General features: G+C 53.7%; 1 protein-coding gene across 2 annotated transcripts in view; it reads right to left on the bottom strand.

The window, feature by feature from the left end:
- LOC309834995 (uncharacterized protein C1orf198 homolog) overlaps window positions 1–18,934 on the bottom strand; it is a 33,559-nt gene extending 14,625 nt beyond the window's left edge. The window contains exons 1-2 of one of the 2 annotated variants that reach the window (XM_082674245.1): window positions 18,586–18,934; window positions 6,668–6,718 (exon numbers count right to left, since the gene is read on the bottom strand). In XM_082674245.1, the coding sequence (XP_082530371.1) occupies window positions 6,668–6,718; window positions 18,586–18,918 (384 nt within the window). In that variant the 5' untranslated portion in view covers window positions 18,919–18,934. The remainder of the gene's footprint in view (window positions 1–6,667; window positions 6,719–18,585) is intronic. The other variant, XM_082674246.1, reaches the window with a different exon arrangement.
- Window positions 18,935–20,530: the final 1,596 nt, after the last annotated feature.

Below are 20,530 nucleotides of genomic sequence, written 5' to 3' on the forward strand. Positions count from 1 at the left end.
CCGGTGGGGAAGAGACAGCACGGCCTAGCCACTGAGACTGGGGGTGTCAGGCCCTCCAGGCCAGCGGGGCAGGGGGCACAGGGTCTGGGGACCACCCGCCCCTAACCGCGAGGCCCCAGGGACTAGAGGACGCTCCTGTATTTTCACCAGGGAGCCGGGCAGACGATGGATAGGGCCCAGCTGTTGGGCCCCATGGCAACGAGCCTGGGGAAAACCCACCAGACACCCACCAGACAGTGGGTGTGCAGGAGTCTGCGGTCATAAGGCCACGAGGGAAGGACAGGAGCCTCTGCCCGCCAGGTGCCTGTCGTCTCGCAGGGACAAGACGCACCAACAAAGAGCACCACCGGTGACATTAACGTGTGTCCGCCTAGCGCAGAGCTTCTCAGAGGGACACAGAAGGGGGACAGCTGCAGACGCTGCGGCAAGGGGTGAAGCGCACGCGCTGGGCTGGGACATCGAGCTCACACCCCCTCACTCTGGGCCCGTTTCCTCACCTGTCAAAGCGCGCACTGTGGGGATTAGCTGAGGAAACGCCCCCAAGGTGCTCAGCACAGATCGGGTCCTGTGGGAGCTGCCCGGCTGTCACAGTAACTGGGAGAAACACAGGCACGGAATCTGCTCCGGGTCTGGGGGCAGGTGGGACCTGCACAGGGGGCTGGGGCCGGGGGCTGGGCAAGGCACCGAGGCAGGTGAGGTCGGTGCCACGGGGCAGGGCTGTGGGGCTGGAGAAGAGACCGGCGGGAAGGACCCTTGGGGCCACAGCAGCAGGCCGGGCCCTGGGCTGAGGAGCTGACAGGCCACTGCACCTACAAGAGCCAGGAAAGGTCCAGAGCAGGGGGCCACAGGCCTGCTCTGGATCTCAGGAAGGTGAGCTAGAGACGGCACGGGGGAGGGGCAGGGGGAGGGGGAGGGAGGCTTCACTGCTGGGCAGAGACGGGGGTCTCCGTGAGGGTCCCCAAGCAGGAGCGATGCTGTGATGGGAGCACGGCGGGGCTCCACGGCCCTGCGTTTCTCAGAAACTCTGGGCTGGCGGTGAGGGGTGACAGCCAGGCAGAGCCGTACCTGGGAACCCAGGGAACGCTCCACGTACGGACATCCCGACGGAACACCCTTCTGTTCCGCGTGGGCCAGAGATGCCTGTTAGCCACAGACAGACCCAAGCTCCAATCCCTCTTCTTCGATTCAACCCGCCTGCCCGTTACCGCCACCTCTGAGCCCCGGCATCCGGCCCGCGGCGGGGGCAGCGACGCTGACCTCCTGGGTGAGAGAATTTGACGTGCCTGCAGATCCCTGGTGTGGACCCCAGCCCGCGGAGACGCTCTGGCTCCCAGGCTTACTTCTCCTCCTGAGGAGCGGCTGAGAGGCCTCCTACTCCAGGAGTGGTCTGTGTTGACCCTCGGAGATCAAGGAGCTGATCCCCACCCAGCTGACTTACGATCCCCAAAGAGGCAGCCGAACCTCGGGTGAAGGACTCGGGTAGACAGAAAGGGAAAATCCATACCGCCTGGGGGGAGGCGAGCACGGTGGGCGTGGCGTCCCCAGAGTCCAGCCACCCGGCGCTAGGGCCTGACCTGCCTCTGCAGGGGTCTCCTGTAAACCCCCCAGCCCAGAGGGGCGGCAGCGCGAAGCATCCTCTCCTCCCGATTCCCCTCTCTGGAGCATTCCAAGTGCTGAGTGTTTTCCCCGTGGAACCTCAGGACAGGAGAAAGGACTCCGCCGTGGGGCCCTGCAGGTGCCCTGGTCCCCAGCACACCTGCCAAACTGACGGATGAGGGGAAAGATGATGACCAAGGGCACCTCACCCGACCAGGACGGGCACTTCTGCCTCGGAGCCTCCTTTCCGGAGCGACAGAGGCATCAGGCCTGGCCCGGCCTTGGCAGGAGGCGACCCAGGAGGGGAGGGCAGGCTGGAAGACCGAGCAGGATCTGAGGAAACGGGCAGTGCTTGCCCGGCATCGAGGCCTCTCCTGGTCAGAGCCGCCTTTCAGGGACAGACAGCACCAGCTCGTCCACGCTCTGCAGGTCTCTGCAGGTCTCTGCAGGGGTCCTCGGCCACGGGCTGGCCCAAAGGAAGGAGCCCAGACAGAGGTGCAAAAACTGGGAAGAAATCCCAAATCCCTGAGATTCTCGGCTCTGTGCTCAACAGTCATCACCCGGGGTCTGGCCTCAGCTGATCGACTGGTGGCTGAGAAGTCAGAGCTGAGAAAGAGCTAGGCACTTAGTTGGCCATCCTTAAATGTCTACAGAAGTGGGGACCTCCCTGGTGGTCCAGCGGTTAAGATTCCGCACTTCCAGTGCAGGGGGCGCGGGTTCAATCCCTGGTCGGGGAACTAAGATCCCACATGCCGCGCAGCACGGCCAAAAAAAAAAAAAAAGTCTGCTGAAGTGAATAGCTGCAGAAGGCATGAGACCGTATCTACCAACGTATATGTAAATATGCGTCATGTGAACGAAGGAACATGACTGGAGGAAGGATCGTGTGGCTAAAGTGGCCCCCTTGTGAGTTCTGCCCCAGGCACCGTCATCCCCACGCTGGGATCTTTGCGGAGAGCAAGTGTTTACTCACCTTTGAGCCTTAACCATAACGTCTGTCCCAGAGTAGAAGGACAATCAACGTCCGCCGGATTTTTGAAAAAAATCAGTGAATGATGTCATAGAGACAGGAAGTAGAAGGGTGGTTGCCAGGGGCTGGGGGAGGGGGAAAGGGGGCTTTCGGCTTAAAAGGAACAGAGTTGCAGTTTGGGAAGATGATAAAGTTCTGGAGATGGATGGTGGCGACAGCTGCACAACAGTGTGAATGCACTTAAGGCCACCGAACTGCACACTTACAAACGGCTAAGATGGTACATTTTATGGGATGTGTATTTTACCACAATTTAAAATTCAAAAAAAAACGTCAGTGGATGATAGACAATCAAATGAAACGACCCGCTGTCGGGGCTGCCAGAGCGTGGAGTCTTTGATTTGAAATGGCACAAATTCTCTGCAACTGTCCATCAGCAGCTGCGATCCATGTTCTCACACCCCAAATTCGAGCTGGACTGTGCCTCGATTTGACCATTAGAACAAAGCAGAGGGGATACTTTGGTTCCCAAGCCTCAGCCTCAGAAGGCCCTGTCGGCTTCCACCCTCACCCGAGGGAACTCTTCCACCAACACGTAGCTCGCTGGACACATGTGGCCCCAACCGGACACAGAAGAGAAGGTACCCTAGAGCAACCAGCTCCCATCGGCCGTCAGATGACACATGAGCGGTCCCCGGCGAGGCCCACAGAAGAACAGCCCGGCCGAGCCCTGCCCAGACCACTGACCCCCAGAATCAAGAGCAAAGAAATGGCTGCTTCAAGCCGCGAAGGAGTGAGGTGCCTGCCATGCATCAGAGTCATCAAATGACAGAGTCTCCAGCCTTGCAGCTGGAGGTCAGGGCCACCCTGCCCTGGCTAACCCAGCTCCTGCATGCAGCTCTCCAAAGTTCTCATCTGTCTTTCAGTCCTAAGGAAGGGCGTGACAATGCAGAGAGGTGGGCACTCGCACTTCAGCTGGGGAGAGGCGGGTGGTGGAACTCTGACTCTTGATGACAGAGCAGGGGTAAGGCCCTTTGCTCTCTGGAACGCTCTCTGTTTTGCCCCTACAAAGTTCTGACTTTAAATCACGTAAGTGTGATTTTGAGAGCTCAAATCAAAAGGTGAGGACACAGCCCACCTGTTCATGAAATAAGCTGGTTCTCTCATTGAAAGGGAACGAGAAATGAATTGGGAGATTAGGTTTGACGTAAATACACCACCCTGTGTAAAACACATAGCTAGTGGGAACCTGCTGTATAGCACGGGAAGCTCAGCTCGTGCTCTGTGATGACCTAGATGGGTGGGATGGGGGGAGGGGCGCGGTGGGAGGGAGGTCCAAGAGGGAGGGGATACAGGTATACAAACAGCTGGTTCACTTCATTGTACAGCAGAAACTAACACAACACTGTAAAGTAACTATACTACAACGGAAAAAAAAATGAAACTGAGAACTGAGCCACAAAGACTACCTTTTACTAAAAAAAAAAACCAAACAAGTTAATTAAAATGAGCAACACATATTGACTTAACTTTATCAAGCCTTCTCAATTTATGCAGGTTCCTAAGGGACCTGGATGGTGTCTGTGGACAGTTAACACCAGCACGAGTGTGACCCGTGCTGGACTGGGTCAGCACACCTTGTTCTGGAGACCTTTTCCCGGCACCTGTTCCCACAATGAGCCTCATTCTCAGCAGCCGCCCCAGGTGCTGCCCCGTCCTTGCCCCAGAATGTCATCTGCATCAAGGTAATAACAGATGAAACATCCCGTCCCACAAACGGCTGACTCAGGAACATTTAACAAGGTAAATTCTTACGAGAGAAGATATCCTCGTGGGGGGCACGATGGACTTGGGGCTCGGGGCATTTTAACTAATTCGACTTCTCTGTCTTCATCACTGAGACATCATCAAACACAGGGCCCAGTCCAGTAACAACTGTGCTGCCTTCCGGGCCACTGTCCCCGAGGCTGTCCACTCCCCCCTGCAGACTGCCCATCTGCCTAGGATTACAGTAAGGCCCCTACATACGAACGAGTTGTATGTAGGTACCCAACTAACACATGGGCTATCTAGTGCTGTACTGTAACAGGTTTAAAATACCTTTCGCACAAATAACACATAACAAACAAACAAAAAATAGAACATGTTTAGTCTTACAGTACAGTCCCTTGAAAAGGACAGTAGTCCAGGACAACAGCTGGCGTCCAGGGGCTGGCATCGAGTGAACAGGCAAGAAGAGGTACTGACTGGAGGAGGGAGAGGAGGTGGGAGACGGTAGAGCTAAAGGAGCGCCAGCAATAGGAGACGGAGGAAGCTGCAGTTTCCCTCACGCCTGACGTGGATGGTTCCCATCTTTGAGTTTGTAACCTGAAGGTTCCTACGTAGGGGACTTAACTGTAGTGCTTGTCAGTTACCCATCTGGGGAACCCATATAAAAGGAATATTGACGGCCCTGCCTGAACGTCACTGTGGCGAGGTCCCTTCTAGCCACCTCCAACTCCCTTTGCCCTGTCACTGGACAAGGGATTTATGGGTGGGTCTCGGAGCTCGGAAGCTACAATCCCAGGCTGCCCCTCACCCTCTCTGGCTGCCTCCCAGCCATCCTCGCTGGTTCAGCCACCCCTTAACCAGTGTCCAGATCCTGAAGGAGACTCCAATTCCAGGCACAACGTTGTTGCTCGCCCTGCCCTCTGCGCAGACCTAGGTTATTAATCTGCCACGGAAATAAAAAAAAAATCACGCACGCAGGATGCAGGCATTTGCATCTTTATTTTTAGGATGTTTAGGACCTGACGTTCTGGACCCCCCAAGGCAGGAGTCTGTGCTTGCGGGAGGAGCACGGCCATCTGCATTAATGCCACGTATTCGCAAAAGCCACCTCTCAACTCTCACGTAAGGGTCCCCTCAACTTTCACAGGCTTCCTCATCCTAGGGCGGCTCGCGTCACTTGGGGCAATCAGCTAACCAACTGCGCCGCCTGTGGGCAACGCCGCCGGCTGCCCTCATCCATCTGAGTCCTCATCAAATCCTTCATTTTAAGACACAGACCCCTGAGGGCCTCTCAGGTGGCTTGCAGAGCCCCCCCCCACTGCCGCATCCCGCTCTGACCCACCCTCCCTACAGCCCCCTGGACGCCGTTTCTACCAGGATGAGCAACTGTAGGGACAAGTGGAAAAACAAGAAACAAGCCCCTTCAAGTGTCACGGCTTGAAAGCCCTGATCCAGCCTCAAGCCTAAGCCCTATTGCAGGTACACAGCCGTCCTGGCCACCCCCATTAGGGAAAGGACCCTCCAACACACAGCAGAGAATGTTCTAGAAGTCAGAGAATCCTGGTCTTTTTCCTTCTCTTCCTTGGGTTTGAGACACCTGCCTTTTGGTCATTTTGCGCTACTTATTAATGCACTTGTACCGGGACAACTAGGGAGAATGGGGAAATGGATAAACCCCGTTAAGCTTGATACTTTTAAGCAACTTTGGCAACAATAACACTAACAGCAATAAACGAATGACTGGGGACCAGCATCAGGCACCCAGGCTGGGTTGCACATCTGTATCCACCGGCTATTCCAGTTTCAAAGGGTACCAAGGGCACTCTTCCCCTCCTCCCTTCTTCCCTCAGGACTCTGCCTTTGAGGTGACTCTTGCAGGCAGTTCTGATGCATCTGCAGCCTTGTCTCCACATCCACCCACCTTCCCGTCTCGGCTGCCCTTCGCATTTCACTTTAATAAAAGCAGCTCTTAACCACCCCGTCCCCCCGCCAAGAAAAGCTTCCCTCAAAGCTTTGCCTTATGGAGCCCCCAACAAGGCACTGAGTGCTGGTGGGCAGAAGTGTGAGCCGAGAAAGCCCCCCGAGGGGCTGCCCCTGCTTTTCCCAGGACAGGGGCGCCGACCGTGCCCAGCGCGCCGACCGCCACGCTTCCATCCATCACCAAGCCCAACGCGGCGCAGGCCCCGCCCCTCCACCTCTCCTCTCCCACCGGCAGGGGGCGCATCACCCGCAGCCCGCGGCCGTCTGAGCCCACCAAGGGCTGAACGGAAAATACCTAAGGACGCCACTCTTTTTAAGAAGACAAACAAATCTAAATTTAACCCAACTTACCCTCGTTTCCCAGGAGAAAGGGGCAGAGTGCTCATCTTGCCAAGTTATGTCCTGAAATAAAAATTCAAGAATAAATCTGAAATCCAGACCCAAAGGGACCCCGCGCAGACAGCCACCACCCGAGGCCATGGGGGAACCAAACTTCAGCCAGAAGAATCCCAAGTCCCGGCTCAAAACAAGCCTGAAGTTGTCGCGCTCTGCAGAGAATGTGCTGACCTTCTTGGTCTGGCTCCCCCCTCACCCTGCTGGCCGCGGCTGCCAGGTACGCCCGTCCCCTGCCAAACGGACATTCGATGAATGCCTGGGAGCCCCAGGACGGACTCGATGACAGGGAGGCCGAGGGGAAGGAAACAGGGCTTCCGGGCTCAGGTCTCGGCCCTGCCAGCGCCTAGCCACACGGCCAGGGGAAGATGACTTAGCCTTTTTAGCCTCAGTTTCCTCATCTGTGAAAGGAGAACTGCGCTGCCCCTGCGGGGCTGTTGTGAGGATAAAATGAGGTAACAGAGGAAAAGGAGGCCGGGTGATTATCTGCCAATCAACACCTGTAACTGTCTGAGCATCGCCCCCCGCCATCCCCCTAAGTGCCTACCAGAGATCTGAAAGGCAGTGACCAGCCTGTCAGTGAAGAAAATGCCAACTGAATGCAGCTGCCTAATTATAGTGAAAACTCTGAAATCCTTCCGACCCTCACAAGCGGAACAGGAGAGGAGCCCTTCGAACAGTCACTGAGAGTCTGACCTTGGATCCACTGACCCGAACAAAGGTTTGTAAGATCGCCTTTCCTAGGCCACCCCTCCAACTCTCCAGCTGTATTCCTATACTAGCAAATGTCTCACGTGTGCCCAGCTTCTGCTGAGGAATCTTATTTTCTGAACCAAAAACTGGGACATCCTGGGCGATACAGACTGAAAATGGCATAAAATATTTTGAACTGAGACTGTCCTTGCATAAAGCACCCCAGGTACATGATGTCTTCGCGCCCAGAGGCACTCCCTAGCCCCAGAGCTAGGTTACCTGGCTCCCCTCCCCCTCCTGGAGTTCTGCAGAGGGTCCACTTCCTTCAGTACCAACTCCATCCCCAGCCTTGGCCTCTAAGCTATGTCTCCTATTCACTCCTGGCTGTCAGGCAAAACTGTAAAAATGAGAGGGAACGTGGGCCACTACGCTCCCATTGGGAACCTCAGTTAAGTCCAAGCGTACTCCTCAACTTACAAACTGCGTCCCTCCAAAAGCAGAAATGTGAGTTAACGAGTCTCGGCTGAGGGGCTCCTGCATCCAGGTCTGTGTGTGTGTGGTCAGGGCGTGGGAGAAGAGCGCAGTTGAGCTCAATGACCTGAAAGTCCTTAAAATTCTGTGATCTCAGGACCCTCTAAGTTCCTCTTAGAAGCAATAAAACAAGAAGGACTTTGTTTTCACATGGGAAAAATAAAGGAGGCTGATGGAATGTATGTTCCCTTTGTTCTAGATTTGGACCTGTGGAAAAGGGCAAAGGGAAACCAACTGGTAAATGTGCTCCCTCTATGGGGAGGTGGCGGGGGGGTGGGGTGGGGACAAGCCCAGTGGCCACCTCAGGGGACAGAGGAGGCGTGTGGAGATTCACTGGGCGGGCAGAGGCAGAGAAGGGGACAGGACCACTGACCAAAAGCAGGACACACCGGAGCCGGACGCCCTTTCTCATGGGATATGATCGATCCTCTGAGTGTTAATTATGCAGCTTGAGTCCCTTTGAAATCTGCAAAGAACACACTAAGAAGGTTTTTGGCTTTGGAAGATGAATGAGTGCAAGACTGAGGAAGAAAGATGTAGCCTGGGGCTTGGTGAGCCAGCAGGCTCCAGTGGCTGCAGCGCCGACAGGCTGCAATTCCAAGGGGGCTGCAGACAGAGGGGTGCACTGTGACTTCTCCCCAACTTGGTGTCGAGTCAATAATCTTTTGTTTGCTCCAGCAAGAAACGGAGTCAAGGGGCAAATTCCTTAGATTTCTGCAATTCTGAGCTCATAAAAAAAATAATAATAAAGCACTTAACAAAAATAAACATGCCAAACAAAAATGTGATTGAAGCTCTGATGTCAGCCACTGGCTGCACACTCCAGCCACGAAGAGCGTTGGGGGCAAGCACAGGCTTTCCAGGCAGTTGCATGCAAAACGGCATCAGGATTGCAAAGTTGTAGAAGTGGAGAGTGGTGGTGGCTGTACAACACGGTGAACGTACTGACTGTACACCTAAAAGTGGTTAGCACGGTCAATTTTATGTTCTGAATATTGTACCACAATAAAAGAATCTGAAAAGGCTATATATATTATATGATTCCAACTATATGACATCCTGGAACAGGCAAAACTATGGAGACAATAAAAAGATCAGTGGCTACCAGGGTTGAACAGAAGAAGGGCTGAGTAGGCAGAGCACAGAGGATTTTCAGGACAGTGAGATACTCTGTACCACACGGTAATGATGGATGCTTTTCTCAAAACCCACAGAATGTACCACAGCAAGAGTAAACCCCAGAGGAAACTATGGATGTTGGGCAACAATGCTGTGTGGGTTCCTCCATTGTAACAAATCTTCCACTCTGGTGGGCGTGTGTTGGCAGTAGCAGAGGGTGCACATGTGTGACAGTAGGCGGTAGTTCAGAAATCTGTACTTTCTACTCACTTTTGCTGGGAACCTAAGACTGCTCCAAAAATTAAAATCCATTCTTCAAAAAAGTGTCCCCTCCCCCCCCCCAAAAAACCTGACAAAGGTAACAAATGCTAAAAACATCGTTTCCTAATGACTTTAGTCCCTCTTGCTATTATCTGTGCTCTTGAGGTTACTTACATCTGTTGCCCCTGCAAGATGGAAAGTGCATCTATAACACCACACAACGGGGTCACCGCACCTCCCTGACCGGCTCTGATGCAGTGAGCTACCTGGGGGCTTAGACAGCCCCTGGGGGAGCATCTCCATGGCTACCAGCACGTGCTCCACATCAGGGCTGCTCCCCTCACTGCCCTGGAGCCAGATGTTAAACATTCCCGAACACACCACAAGCTGCAACCAATATCAGACACGCTGAAATTCACTACATTCTACACTAAATGTAACTGCTACTCTTAAATTTTTTAAGGATTTTGGTAATTTTGCTTTAGAAATTATTTGGTGACAAGTAACTCATCTATAATTGGTTGATTCCTCTGTAAAAGTCAGGACTGTTCCAAAATTATTCTAAAATGAAAAATTCTGGACTTAGAATTCATTTCAAACGTGAAATGTTATAAATATTAGCCTTTCCTCTTCATGAAGTTGGAGACTAATGGGACATTTATTCTTTTATAAATTTCTTTCCAATTTTGGGGCCGGTGAATTTCATCGTGTCTCAAGCGTGTGAGGTGGACAGCACCCGTAAGTGGCACTGTCCACAGCGGGTGTCCCTTAGTGCGGCCATAGGTCAGCCTGAGCAAGTGGGGCAAGGAGCACGGGCGTCACAGAGCAGCTCTGAGCTCCCCCTACACAAAGCCAGGCCACTAGCAGCCCGCAGACGGGGAGCGGCACCTTTCCTGCAACAGTCAAAAGAACCACTTCTGAGACCCCTGCAGCGCTCTGAAAGTCTCGCTTCCACTCTGGGCCTCTCTGAGGGACAGGCTAGGGACCATTCTGCAACCTGGACAAACTGCACCTTCCTGCAGATGCCCTCTCTCTGGCATACCTGTCCCAGGTAGCCAGAGGGGATGACCAGCTCCTGGGTCCTTACTGGTCTTGGGTCCACGCTGGCGCCATTCACAGGCACCAGACTCAAGACTCTCTGAAGAGCATCTCTAGCCTAGAGGTTCTAGGTCTGGCTGTAAATCAGAATCACCTAGGGACTTCCCGGGTGGCGCAGTGGTTAAGAAGCCGCCTGCCAATGCAGGAGACGCGGGTTCGAGCCCTGGTCCGGGAAGATCCCACATGCTGCGGAGCAACTAAGCCCGTGCGCCACAACTACTGAGCCTGTGCTCTAGAGCCCGCGAGCCACAACTACTGAGTCCGTGTGCCACAACTACTGAGGCACGCATGCCTAGAGCCCGTGCTCTGCAACAAGAGGAAGCCACCACAGGGAGAAGCCCGTGCACCACAACGAAGAGTAGCCCCCGCTCGCTGCAACCAGAGAAAGCCTGTGTGCAGCAACGAAGACCCAACGCAGCCAAAAATAAATTAATTAATTAAAAAAAAGATTCCACCAAATGAATTAACAAGTTCATTTAGAAGGACAAGACTCCCACATTAAAAAAAAAAGAATCATCTAGAGTGCTGTTTTAATAGGCAGAATCTGTGGGTCCCACCCGACTTAGTTTTAGAAAACCAGCAACTCCCTAGGTAATTCTAAGGCAGCCATTCCCCTTGGGCAGCTTACCTACTTCAGTCCTCCACAGGACACCTGACTGCCTCTTCACACTGGGGACACTTGGCCACACAGGCTGCACTTGCCGACCTCCCAGGCTCAGGGACCCACCTCTGTCTTCCCAGGCCACCCCACCTGCCAAGGTGGCCTCAATGAATACTGCCAGGTGGCTCTCATCATCCCCAAATAAGGACTTCTACCAAACCAACCAGGGTTCAGCTTCCGTCACGAGGAGCCCAAGGATTTCTGGGCTGGCTCTCACCCACCCAACTTTGGAGCAGGCAGAATCACGTTCTGCGTAGCAGTATAGTCAACCAAGGCACACAAACGGTCTCCTAATACACAGCAAGGGCCCCGCAAATCACGTTTAAAGGCCGCTTTCATTTCATTCTTCCCAGAGTTCAAAGATTACATAAAACTACTGCAACAGCGTTTCTAATCATGCCCTTAGTATGTAACCATAAACAATAAACACTCTTAGGTGGTAGTCAGAATATGGTGCACTGTTTGTTAAATTTCTCCTGCCACCTAGAGGGCTGAGTCTCTAAAAGTTAGAATCCCAGCCATTAAGCTCCCCAGAAATATATCTGATTTTTCTTGAGTGATTCAGAAACAGTGCTCACTGGAACCATATACTGTCACTGTCCTCCATAAATGAGGGGAGTTTCTGGTTGATAGACAGTGGCATCTTGGCTTAAAAGTAAGAAATGTACTGGGCATATACCCAGAGAAAGCCATAACTCAAAAAGACACATGCACCCCAGTGTTCACTGCAGCACTATTTACAATAGCCAGGTCATGGAAGCAACCTAAATGTCCATCGACAGACAAATGGATAAAGAAGATGTGGTACATACATACAATGAAATATTACTCAGCCATAAAAAGGAACAAAATTGGGTCATTTGTAGAGACATGGATGGACCTAGAGACTGTCATACAGAGTGAAGTAAGTCAGAAAGAGAAAAACAAATATCGTATATTAACGCATATATGTGGAATCTAGGAAAATGGTACAGATGAACCGGTTTGCAAGGCAGAAATAGAGACACAGATGTAGAGAACAAACGTATGGACACAAAGCAGGAAAAGGAGGGGGGGCGGGCGGGGTAGGGGGAGGATGAACTGGGAGATCGGGATTGACATGTATACACTAATTTATAGCTAATTTGTAACAGATTTGTAACAGATAACTAATAAGAACCTGCTGTGTAAAAAATAAAAGGAAATAAAATTCAAAAAAAAAAGTAAGAAGGGCTTCCCTGGTGGTGCAGTGGTTGAGAGTCCACCTGCTGATGCAGGGGACACGGGTTCGCGCCCTGGTCCGGGAAGATCCCACATGCCGTGGAGCGGCTGGGCCCGTGAGCCATGGCCGCTGAGCCTGCGCGTCCGGAGCCTGTGCTCCGCAACGGGAGAGGCCATAACAGGGAGAGGCCCGCGTACCGCAAAAAAAAAAAAAAAAAAAAAAAAGTGAAGTGTAAACTCTGGGCTCTGGGTGGTCATGATATGTCAGTGTCGGTTCACTGGTCGTTCACAAATGCACGTCTCTGGTGCGGGTGTTGATCCTGGGGGAGTCTGTGCACGGGTGCAGGGGCATATGGGAACCCTCTGTACTTCCTGTTCAATTTTGGGGAACCTAAAGCCGCTTTAAAAAATAAACCCTACTTTAAAAAAGGGAGACGTGAGGAAGAAGAATATGCTCTTTTTTTTTTTTTACCAACTGGTTATTCTTAGGGACTATTGTTTATATGTTTATGGAATCGATGTTTTCCCCTTTGACTTGCAGTATATTTAATTCTGCTGAGATCAGAGGGTTGCCATCACCGGAAGTACAAAAGGGCAGTTCCAACAACAGAAAAGCAGTTATGATTTAACTCCTGGGCAGGTTCCACCATGAATACAAATACAGAAACTCAGGCCTCCTCAGACTTCAGCAGAAACATGCCAAGGTAGTGATGGGAGGATGGGTGGGGGACGTGTCTAAGGAAATGAAGAGAAGAACGAGCCAGAAGTTTAACAGACAGGTCTGGCCTTGATTTCTTTTTCTGAGAAATGGGTACTTTCTCTGGCACTAAGGAAATCTCTCATTTTAGAGTGTAAAAGTAACTCCTGTCAATTATAAGATGACTCCAGACCTGCCAACAGGTTTCCCAGCTCTGCCCCCTCCCTCCCTGCAAGACAAGGAGCCAGTCGTTTCTTTGCAAAACCTGTTCCCTGGTAGCCACTGGGCCACACACCCACAGGGGCCAGGGGGAGCCTGTGTTGCTGCCTCCGCTCCCAAGGCCACCTGTTCAATACAGCTGCCCCACCCGAGGAGCCCCAGCTATGCATAGTCCCAGGCCAGGTGCTACTCTGGGCAGAGGGCCATCTGACCATCTCAACTGGATGGCTGAGGATGACCGTGTTCTCAACTCCTGCCTGGAGCCCGGGCACAGACGCCAGGCACAGGGACACGAAAAGCCAGGTCCACCCTGTCACCTTTTCTAAAAAATGCACGCATCTGCCAGACAGAAGGTGGGAATCATAATTACACATTCCGCCTTCCTTAAAAAACAAGTCCAAACGCTGAGAAAGGAACTCTCAAATTTCTCATTTTTTGTGCCAAAGGCTGAAAAATAGAAGCCAAGCTGCTGAAGTGAACAGGGAAGAGGTGACCTCACATGTCACAGGTCCTGCATCAGGAAGACACGTATCCGAATAAGTGAGGAAAGTTCTGGAAGGGCACTACCAATTTCTGCTTCATAATGCTGCTGCTTTCTGCATTGCCTGAAACTTTTAACAGTAACATACAGGGTCGTTACTTTAGAAGCTGTATACCCATTTAATTAGTTTATTTGCAAACACAAACAGCTGGCCAGCCTGGGCCCTAAGCAGCGAGGGCAAGGTGGCCCTTGGCAGGCAGCCCCAAGGGCATGGACTGGATGACAGAGGCTCGGCGAGGTCTGCTGCACTGGGGGATTCCATACTGACCCCCAGCCTCCTGAGCGCGTCAGGGAAAGGTGCTTCGTCAGCCAGCTGGGAGCAGAAGCCGGATGGGCAATGGGCACGGGAAAAGCCACGGGGCCTTCAGAGGTCTGCAGAAGGTATCCAGGGGTCAGGGAGGCCAAGACTCAGCCCCAGAAAAGGAGGTGAAGGCCAGGGAGAGTAAAAGAGCAGGGAGCAAGCCTCCAGGCTCCTGCAGGAGGGGGAGGGAGGCAGGTGCTAGAGAACACCTCCTTCTGAGAGCTGCGGGTCACGCGAAGCTGCTGAACAGGGGACAGAACTGCCTCACTCCAGGGCTTCAAACCTGTGCTCTACAGCACGCGAAATCCAGGTCAGGGTCCCCGGGGCTGGCATGTGGAAACCCCCTCCTGCCCAGCCCCACCTACTTTACAGAGAAGTGAAACAGGCAAGCAGGTCCCTGAGAAGCCAATACTCCGGCTGCCCAAACTTCTGAGTTCACTTGCTTATGGCCTGTCGGGAGCCAAGAATGTGGCATAGTGCTTGGAAGCCTGTGACTCTCACTGATGTGCTCAGATCAGTGGAGGAGTCTGGGAGTGGGGGCAAGGGGCAGAGAGCGACACATGCCTGCAAAGTCAGGGTTTTCGTCTTTCGGGGTTTTTGTTTCTTCGTTTTTGGTGTGTTTTTTTTTTGCTATTTGATAACAGGAAGCGGCAGAAGCAGACTGGGGTGATGGCTAAATCCCTCTAAAATGAAAACTTTTCATCTCCCAAAGCAAGCCATTCCCAGAACTTTGACTGCTGGAAGAAGAACGCCGTAATTGAGAAGCACAGGGAAAGCCAGACTGCTCAGAGCATCCACTCGCTTTCATCCATTCCATGAAACATCCATGCTTCAATGTTCAGACCAAGTACTTGACCCAAAGGGCAAGCCTGTGCCCATGTCTGTTCCAAGCAAGGCCTATAACCCGAGAGAAGTCCAGGCAGCTGCTCCCGGTGGAGGGAGAACCCCGCCCTAAGAGGGCAGCCGGGCTGCGGCAGGACCAGAACCAGGTATGGGGACGCCAGGTGCTTCTCTTCCGTTGCTGAGAGATAACTGTTCCACCGGCAGCAGCTCTAGATTCTCTGCACAGGAGGGGGCTTGGGGAGATGGCCAGGGGGCAGGAGGGGCCAGCAGCCTTGCACTGAAGCTGTACTGAGATCATATGTTCACGTGGAGGGATTTCTAAAAAAGCTGGTGAAAATCAGGGGAAGACTAAGCGTCCCTAAAGCATGAGCGGCTCTAGTGTCTAATACACTGGGCTTTGGGAAATAGGCACTCAATTGACTGCCAAGGTGCTAAGAACCAAGAAACCGACAGGAACCTTCACGGCTTCAACGCGCAAAGGCAGCCAGCCTCCCTCTCCTCGGCAGGCGCGCCCTCCAAGCAAGGGTGGATCTGGGCCTGGACGCTGGTCTCCTCACTTTACAGACAGCGAAGGGAAAAACGAACATGCGATGGCACGCTGCCACACCTGTCCTACACGGAGTGGCCCCAGCTGGGCAACTTGGGCATGTGCGCTGAGCCCGGAGCCCAAGCAGGCTTCCACTCGTTTGTTCCCTCAACGCGTAACCATGACTGGATGGCAGTCCCATGTGAAGGCCATGTGGGCATGATCTGATGTCAAATGCTGCTGTGTGGGACACAGCAATGTTACCAGCGATGAGGGAGAGTACTCAAAGGAACAGGCGACGTCCTGGTCCTTCGGGGTAGCCGAAAGGGGGGCCCAATCTGAGGCGGGTGTGACCCCTGATCAGGAAACAGGGCACATCATGGCCACAGTGTGGACAGAGCAAGCCCAGCTTTCAGTATGTGCCCCGAGGCCCATCCCTAGAGCTCAGCAGGACAGAGCTCCTTCTCACGTGGGACTCTGTGTGGCCAGCTCCAGGCTTAGCAACAGGAGGAATTTATTGATTTCACGACAGTGATTTTCAAAAGTGGATGTGGAGAGACAACAGCTAACAACCTTCATATTCTCACCAGCAGCCACCATGTTTTATCCCACAGGCCTTTCCTAGACACTGTCTCTACTCTCATCCTGTAAACGTTCTTCCCGTTGCAGGAGCTCAGAGAGGTTAGGGGTTCACCACAGCCAACAGGTTAGTAGACGGAAGCCAGAACAAAGCCAAGACTCACAACCAAGCCCAGGCGCTCTCTATTACAGCCTTAGGAAAGGCCCTCAGCGCCCAGTATCCCAGCTGGTCTTTCCCAAGTATCTACGGGGCCCACCTGCTTATCATCCAAGGTCAGATGCTGGTAAAGCAAGAGCTGGGCGCCCCTGAGCACCCGCCCCTCAGTGGGCCCACGGTGGATGCTGGCAGTGGCACAGCTAGGGTGAGGATTCTCTGCTGCCAGATCGGCCGTGGAGGCCCCAGGGGCTACATCTGAGGACAGATCAAACAGGAAGGGACAGAGTGCCTGACTCAGTCTGGTTCAGGGCCCTTCTGGACAAACCTGGGGCCACCTATGCAGGCCACTCTGTCCAGCAGCCTACCGAGAGGTCACCCGCCACCCTCTCCTTATCATCGCCCCTTGTGCCCAGGAGCCAACCCTCCTCCAAGTACAACCCTCCTCTTGGGCACGAGACCACCAACTCCACTTTGGTGCCAACCTCTTGCCAAGTCCAGCTAACACATTTTAAACTCCCTAGTGGGATGAAATCGCTCAGCCGCTGCAGGAGGGCAGGGGGAGACAACAACAACAAAAAAAGCTCTGAGCAAGGTACCTCCGTACCTGTCCTCAAACTCACCGTCCCTCAGCCATCCGTGCTGAGAGGTTGGTCGGAGGCATTCCAGGACATACTTGCAACCCGTTTTGCAAAGCTGAGTTCAATTCTGAAAATCAGGGCTCCCGTGCTCCTGGAAGGACATGTAGGTCCCACAGCAAAAAGTTCCGTTGGCCGTTAAATCGCTTTGCGTTTACAAATTCGCAAACAGCTCAGTCCGGCACGCAGTTAAGGAATCGGAGCACAAAATTCACTTGGCCACATCTCTCCTTATCAGCCACACTGGACCCTTATATGGCACGGGCTTTTGGATGGTGAACGGGCACGCGGATATTCTTAGCCGGACAGCAAGCTAAGGGGAAATGACAGGGACCCTGCAACATCTGTAAGTACCTGCAGGTGTATTTCTTCTCACAGTTTATTTCTTCGTGACTTTTCCAAAGAGGGGCTGCCTGCTTTTCCATCACCCAAATCTGAGCCCCAACCCTGCGAATGTCTTTAGAGAGATGCATATGTTCACACTAAAAATGCTTCAGCTCTGGGCTTACATTTTAAACCTATATTCTCATCTCTTCCGTTACCACACCCTCGTTTTTTTCCTGGCGAAGCCTTCAGAGTTTAAAATCCATGGAAGACTCTTCTTTTAATTCTGTCAGTATGAGGCAATGTTGCAAGCAAAGTTTTGCTCTCTCACACTTCCCCCATGTGAAAGCGGGTTTATGACCACAAACATTTTGTATTAATAAATGTCTCAGCACACCCACGCCGGAAAATCAGATTAAAACCTCATCCTCAACTAGAATTCCTTCCACAGTCTACGACTTCCTTGGAAAACCTCTCCAAGCCCAGCCCCTCCTGCCTGCAGCCTCAGAGCTCTCAGGGCTGCAGATTTCCCTGTATACTGCAGGCTCCTTTGGACTTCTTTGACCCTCACCACAAAAGTTGAGTCTGAAAGGCCAAAGAGCCGCAGATTTGGCACCAAACAGGTTTTAGTTAAACACGTTTCCAGGAAAAGGCCGACTTTCGGAGAAGCACAGAACACTCAGGCCTTTGTGACTTAGTATGGGTCACCCCTGAGTTTTTTCTAGTTTCAGTGTTTCTTCCTCCACAATGTCCGGCCCTCTAGAAGGCCCAGCAGAGTGTCTAGGTCAGAGGCCCAGGCATGCCCTTATATGTCCCAAAGGCTTGCGACAGCTCATTTGCATGTATCCCTCGTTTTTCACTGGAAAAAGGAGGCCACCGTACTCATTCCCAAAACTAAGCAGCTCATCGGGCTCACTCGGAAACATCTTAGGGCTTCGGGTTTTGCCTCCTGATCTTGGAAGGCACCTCTTGCTTCTTGTTACCTTGCTGGACAATTTCACTCTCCGCACACAGCCCACCACAAATAGTAATATTATTACGTATAAAAGGCCGACTGCCTTCCCTGGCAGGCCAGGGGGGATATTATTATTCCCGGGGGGAACTGAGGCTCTAAAGGTTAGGTCACCCACGGCCAGAGAGCTAAATGGCAGAATGGATCAGAACCCAGGCCTGCCTGGCTTAAAATCTCTTGTTGTTGGCACTTTGGTCTGACAAGTCTCAGGTCCCCTGCGGCCCGGCGGGGCAGCTCCAGATGGAGGGGTCTGGAATGACCTCCTTCCTTCTCTCGGCGGTCCTCCACGAACTGCCCCGGGGAGCCCCCCAGCCCCACACCTCCGGCTCCGGGCCGCCCGCCCCACCCACCCCGGTTCCTGCGCCTTCTCCTCTCCAGCCCCTGCCCGCGCGCCTGGCGGGGGCGGCTGCTAGCGGGCAGGGGTCCGCCCGGCCGGGGACGCCTCGGGGGGCGGGGAGCCCGGCCCGCTCCGCACCTACCTCGTCCCCGAAGCGCACCACCTTCTGGCCCGTGGGCCCGCGCAGGCCGGGGAAGCGCGCCAGCTCCTCGGGGTCCCCGGAGTCGCGGGGCGCCGGGGCGCTCGGCGCCACCAGGCACCGGTCGATGATCTCGTCCTGCTGCGCGGGCGGCAGCCGCGCCCACTCGGGCCCGTACTTCTCCCGGATCTTCTCCTTGTCCTGCATGATCTTCCTGGCCATGGGGCTCAGCGACGAGAAGTAGGTGAAGCGCTTCCGCTCCCTGTCGTCCAGAGGCCGGTTCCCGCTCATGACGGCCGAGCGCGACGCCGCGATCGCCGCCGCCATGGACGCCATGCCCGGCCTGCCCGCCGCTCCCCGCCCCGCCCCGCCCCGCCCCGCCCCGCGAACGGCGCCCTTCCGCGGCCCGGAGCCCGGCGCCCAAGGCCCCAGCGACCCCGCCTCCCGCCCAGTCCCTGAAGCCGCGCCCCCCGCGCCCGCCCAACGCCGGGGACCCCGCCCTCCGCGCCACCGCCCCCGAGGGTCCCGCCCCCTGTGCCCCTCTGCTTCCGGGAACCTTGCGCTCCTCGCCCCTCTCCCCCCGGGAGCCCCGCCCTCAGCGCAGCTCCCAGAGCCACCGTCTCGCGCCTCCTTGCGTCCTCCGGATCCGCTCTCTCAGGGCTTACAGCGGGGCCCCCGCTTTTCGGGGTTCCCCTCGGCCAGCGCCGGAGGTGGCTGGCGCATCCCCAGGTCCGCGCCTGGCAGCCTGACGGGACTGTTGGGGGTGACCGCCATAGCGCCACGTGGTCACTTGTTTGACAAAGGAAACTTTTTTCTCCTTACGAAGTGCGGCATTTCTGGTCCGAGCCACCGGCCGCCTTATGCCTATTGTATTCCCTTTCCCTGCCGAGCCATCTTTTTCGCTTTCTTTGAGCTGTCCCAAACCTGGGCTAGGGTCCTGGCGCGGTGAGCTGATGGAAGGGGGTCGGGGGTTCAGGGCAGCGAGGGCGCCGAAGGTACGAGCTGGGGAGACTGGACTGGTGTCGGGAGTGGCGAAAGAAAATCAGGTTCCGTGCCTCCTAAAGAGAGGAGTAAAATGAAGTGCCGGGTAGCTCACAGTGCCTTTCCCTAAAAGGGAGTGTGGAACTGCCGGCAGGCATCTGGGGCCGGCGGGCTGGTGCACCTGCACTTCGCTGTGCTTTTGCAGGTGAAGACGCATTCCCCGAGCCGGCCGCGGGGCCTTTGCTTTCTGTTGGAATCTCACGAAAATCACGAGAACTCTAGGCGGCTTGAGGTTTGCAAACCAACTGAAGAGCGGCAGAAAGTTTTCGTAGGCAGGTCAGCCGGGCCATTTTGAAGTGTGCCCCAGAGCACAACGATTAAAATTATACAGAGCCCTCATCTGCTTTACTTTCTGGCTGATTTGACTGTAACAGGTCTCAGGTGAGAATTAAATGTCCACATTTAAAACAAAAAACTGCATTTCAGCTGTTACTTAGGGTCATTGCCTCTGAAGTAACTCTTGGCTAATTCTGAAACTTGTATAGTGTTATAAACCAGTGTTGCCTCAAATAATAACAATAAAGCACTTGGATAATTCTGAACACAGTCATAGAAATAACTTGCAGGGTTCTGTTTTAAATGTGAGATGGCCTTATCTTCTGGCGCAGAATTCCTTAGAAAATATTTTTAGAATGCCATGAATGTGACAAGCTCTGCAATAAAACATATTGCTCTCAACAGTGTTATCAGCATACCATATTGAAAAGCAGTGGGAAAAGCCACGAAGTAATAGCCTGGATTGCACAGTATTTGAAGGTCTATTTATGAGGCCAGGAGGTTGAGTTTTTTGGTACTATTCTATCTCTAGATAAGTCCATTTTATATAGGCTCAATACACCAACCTGAATCCTACTTTCTCACCTCTAAGACTTGTTTAATAAGGTGGGTGATGTTTAAAGATGTATTC

The sequence above is a fragment of the Grampus griseus genome, assembly GCF_964374135.1.
Source record: "Grampus griseus genome assembly, chromosome: 16".
NCBI lineage: Eukaryota > Metazoa > Chordata > Mammalia > Artiodactyla > Delphinidae > Grampus > Grampus griseus.